General features: G+C 47.6%; 1 protein-coding gene across 1 annotated transcript in view; it reads left to right on the top strand.

Annotated features, from left to right (window-relative positions):
• NPHP4 (nephrocystin 4) overlaps window positions 1-4,502 on the top strand; it is a 183,633-nt gene that overhangs the window by 52,021 nt on the left and 127,110 nt on the right. The window contains exon 12 of the mRNA XM_023535625.1: window positions 2,578-2,716. Within this exon, the coding sequence (XP_023391393.1) occupies window positions 2,578-2,716 (139 nt within the window). The remainder of the gene's footprint in view (window positions 1-2,577; window positions 2,717-4,502) is intronic.

The following is a 4,502-nucleotide window of genomic DNA, read 5'->3' on the forward strand; positions in this document are numbered from 1 at the left end:
AATTTGTAGGATGTTGCTAAAGCGTGCTTACGTGGAAATTAATAGCATTAAGTGCTTATATTAGGACCGGAGGAAGTTCTCAACTCAATAATCTAATCTTCCACCTTTAGAAACTAGAAAAAGAAGAGCAAAATAAATCTAAAGCAAGCAGAAGAAAGTCTATAATAAGGAGCAGAAACCAATGGAATTAAAACAGAAGGACAGTTGAGAAAAAAATGGAGAAAACCAATGAAACCAAACACTGATTCTCTGAAAAGATCAATAAAATCAATAATGCAATCTAGCAAGACCAAAGAAGAAAGAAGAGAGGACGCAAGCCACTAATATGAAAGAAGGGATGTCACTACAGACCACTCGAGCATTAATAGGGTACTAAAGGGACACTGGGAACAACTCCATACAGCTGACAATTTAGACGAATCAGATCAAGTCATCCTAAACAACAAACTATCAGAAGTCGCCCAAGGTAAAGTAAATGACCTGAGTAGTCCTACAATTATTATAGAAATTGAATTCAGTTGAAAAACTTTTGAAAAAAGAAATATGCAGGCCTAGTCACTCTGAATTCTACTAAACGTTTAAAGGAGAAATAATACCCATTTTATATCTCCCAGAAAATAGAAGAGATGGGAACAATTCCCAGTTTGTGTAATGAGACCTGTGTTATCCCAGGATCGGCACCAGAAAAAGGAAACTGTGGACACACATCTCTCATGGACACAGATGCGAAATACTCAACAAAATATCAGCAAATCGAACCCAATAATATGGAAAAGAGCAATACGCCATGACCAAGTGGGGGTTCATCCCAGGAATGTATGTCTGTTTCCTTTTTGAAAATCAGTAAGTGTAGTTCACCTAGTAACAGCCTAAAGAAAGAAAACCATATTATCATGGCAATTGATGCAGAAAAAGCATTTGACACAATTTAACACCCATTTATCATAAAAACTGAGCAACTTAGTTGTAGAAGAGAATTTCTTCAATCTGATCCAGGGCACCTACAAAACCCTTAAGCTGGCATCGTGCTTAGTGGTGAAGGGCTCGACGCTTCCCCCTAAGATCAGGAACACGCGAAGGATGTCCGCTCTCAGCATGCGGAGTCTTTTTCAGCCTTGAGCGGGACGCGCTGGGCAGTGCAATAAGACAAGAAAACCAAAATGGAAGAAAGGAAGATGTCACACTGCCCGCGTTTGCAGACCACACGATCGTCCATGCAGATCACAGGGGAGCAACAAGGAAACTAGAATGAGCACGTGAGTTTACTGAGCTTGCAGGACACGACGGAAAGGCCCATATGAAAAAAATCCATCGCGTGTCTATATACCAGCAATGAAAAGTTAGAAAGCAAAACTGAAAAAGCTGTTGACAAGGGCCTCCCCTCGATAAACAAATCTAACAAGGCATGCACGGGATCTGCACGCCGAAGGCGAAAACATTCGTCCGCTGCATGCCATTCCTCGTGTGACGCTTCGGCGAAAGCACCTAAGTAAGTGGGGAGATGCGACGTCCTCATGGGTTGGATGACTCAGCATAATAAAGACAGAAATTTTCCCTTAATCGATCAACCAGTAATGCAGTTTCTCTCAAAATCCCAGCAGGATGTTTTCTGTAGGTGTGAACACGCTGATTCTAAAACGTACAGGAGGGCGGAGTAACCAGAAGACTGAAAACCAGTTAGGTAAGAACAGTAAAACTGCAGGAATCATACCGCGCAATTTCAAGTGACAGTGCAGCCATGACCATCGACATGAAGCGCCGTCGGTGGAGGAATGGCACACAGATTCACGAACAGAACGGAGCCCAGAAGTAAATCACAGCTTGGCGGTTTCCTATGGAATTAAATATACACATACCATATGATGCGGCGATACTGTTCTTAGAGAAACGAAAACTTATGTTCCCGCAGAAATATGTACACCAATGTTTATAGCAGCTTTCTCTGCAGTCAGACGAGCTGGGAGCAGCCCAGATGTGTTTAAGCGGCGCGTGGATGAATAAGCGGCCGTGCCTCACACGGCAGAACACTACTCAGCGGTTAAAAGGAGCGAACTCTTGGTCCACACCGTGACCTGTGTGAATCTGATCAGCACTGTGTTGGGTGAACGACACCAGCTTCAAAAGTTCCATGCCGCACGATTCCACGAATGTGACATTCGCGACGGGACCGGACCGTGGGGATGAGGAGAGGCTCAGAGACCGCACGAGGGGGCAGCACGGCGGGTGTTTGGGGTGACGGAGCTGTTCTGTGTACCCTCATTATGGTGGTGGTGACTATATACCCAAATTTAAAAAGTCACTTTTACATAGGTTAATTTTAAAAAACACTTAAAACTGGAGAAACGTGGTTTCCGCTTGTGTAAGGGTCATTCCCTTACACAAGCATGTTGTGGTCTTCTGGGAATTTGGCGCCACAGCCAGTTGCTTCCTGTTCAGAAAATTCCTTGTGGCTTCAGAAATTCCCGATTTCACTTAGACTTTTAGAAAAGGCTGGGGCGTCGTTCTTGCTTGAACTACTCTGATAAAAGGATACTGACGAAGGGGGCGTGGCTGTCACCGCTCTGTGGTCATTTGTAGGTGAAGCAGGTGGAGTCGGGGACGGTCCAGTTCCAGTACTCACTGCACCCTGAAGGACACCTGGACACACCCACAGGGCGCGTCAGCGGGCCCACGGCAGAGCGGCGGTTCCCCAGGAAGCCACCCACGTCCCCTTCAAGTAAGTGTTTGCAGAAAGCTGACTTCTCGAGCACAGCATGACTCCCATCTGTTCCCGGGGAGAAGCGCTTCGGCCGGCACGGTGGCGTTTATCACGATCCGCACAGATTGCTTTAACTCGAATCAGCTGGTCGAGTTTTTGCTTCTTGCGGGGGCGTAGCGTGGACAGTGCTACAGCATGGCCCAGCAGTTGTCACCTGTGCTTCGGCTACGAGTCAGCTCAGTTACTCGCAGCTCCCTGACCGAAGGCCTGGGGAAGGTTCTGTTGGTGACGCTTAAAGGGCACTCTACATGGCTGTCCCGCAGACACGGGGCTCGAGAATTAGCTTGGCCGGAAGCTGCGGACTGCCAGCTCTGTTTTGCATTATTAATGCAGCCATGAGTTTGTTGTTTTTAAAAAAATACTTCTCACTCCTTGAAGCCCTGTCTGTGATGTCAGCATGTGGCTTGAGAGGGCGTGGGGGTCACCAGCAGCGTGCCCTCCTCCCCGTGGGTGGTGGCGGCTCCACATGCGTGTAAGTGGCTAGGGAGCACTTGCGGCTTCGGCTTCCCGTTTGGTGGGCTCAGCACCTTCTGCCGTGGCCAGTACCTTGTGTCCAGGGCCTCCTAGTTTGAGCCTGAGGACCTCCAAGCCAGCCTCCTCCTAGAGAATTCCACCTGTGGCCAGCGGAGGCACGGAAGGCAGAAGGGAGTGTTGGACAAGGCCGCTGGAAAGGGCTGGCGACCCTCGGCTGTAGGCGTCGTGAGATCTTACCAGCCGAAGGGACGTTCTAGATCACAGTGGTTACTCTCAGAAACGGAGCGAACCAACATGGAAACCGGGGGAGGGGCTTAGTGTCTGTCCCCCTCCCGACGGCTTTCCTGTGACAGATGACGCCAGCTCCCCAGGGAGCGCTCGCCAGCCCCTCGGCTGTAGGTCCTGGGCGCTGGTGCACAGGCGCAGTGAGTCTCATCCGGGGTGATCTTTTATGAGTTGAGATTGTACTTTTTGGAAACTGGCCCTGTCGCATTTAATTTCACAGTTGGCAGAAGCAGCACGCTTGATATCTAAACGCATTCCGGTACCAGAGCTTAACGGTCTTTGCAAAGAGGCGGCGCATCCGGCGGGTTTAATCGCTCTGTTCTCTCACGTTTTGCGCACTGTGCTCACCAGACTGTGCTCAGGGTCGCTGCTCACCACCGATGTGTACACTAAAAACATCCTACATCAGGGGTACGGAAATGTACAGCACTGCGTGTCCTTGAGAAATTGCCGGAATTTCTGCTGGAATCCCTCGCAGTGGTGGGTGGGAGGCATGCATGTTCTGTCAGAGTCAGTTTAGAATAAATTTCCAATTTTATTTGATAAACTTGAAGGCATTGATGGCATAGAATATGTAGTTTAAAAATACTAAACCGAGGGTTAAGTTTATTTCTAACCCATTCCCTGTTTTAAATCTATTATCTTTCCTTCTTCGACATACTTGACGTATAGTTACACTTTAAAAATAAAACAAACGTCAATCTCTAGGAAACAAACGTGAAAGAAAGATAGTGTCCTAGATTATAAAAATAGGTATGTTTTGTGATTTAAAATGAACGGGATTCCTCTGGTTTTTGATTAAGTTACTTAAAGGACAGTGGTGACGTAAACGTGGTTTACTCCCGTCTGCGGAAGTGCCCGGCGAGGCCATTTCCTCGGGGAGTGGCCCAGTGCAGCCAGCTTTAAGGGCATTTTCAAGCGTTTAATTATGATGTAGTTATGGCGCTGGACACAAGCCGCTAGTTGTCTTCGAGGACCTTCCGAT

Source organism: Pteropus vampyrus, unplaced genomic scaffold, assembly GCF_000151845.1.
Source record: "Pteropus vampyrus isolate Shadow unplaced genomic scaffold, Pvam_2.0 Scaffold142, whole genome shotgun sequence".
Taxonomy (NCBI): Eukaryota; Metazoa; Chordata; class Mammalia; order Chiroptera; family Pteropodidae; genus Pteropus; species Pteropus vampyrus.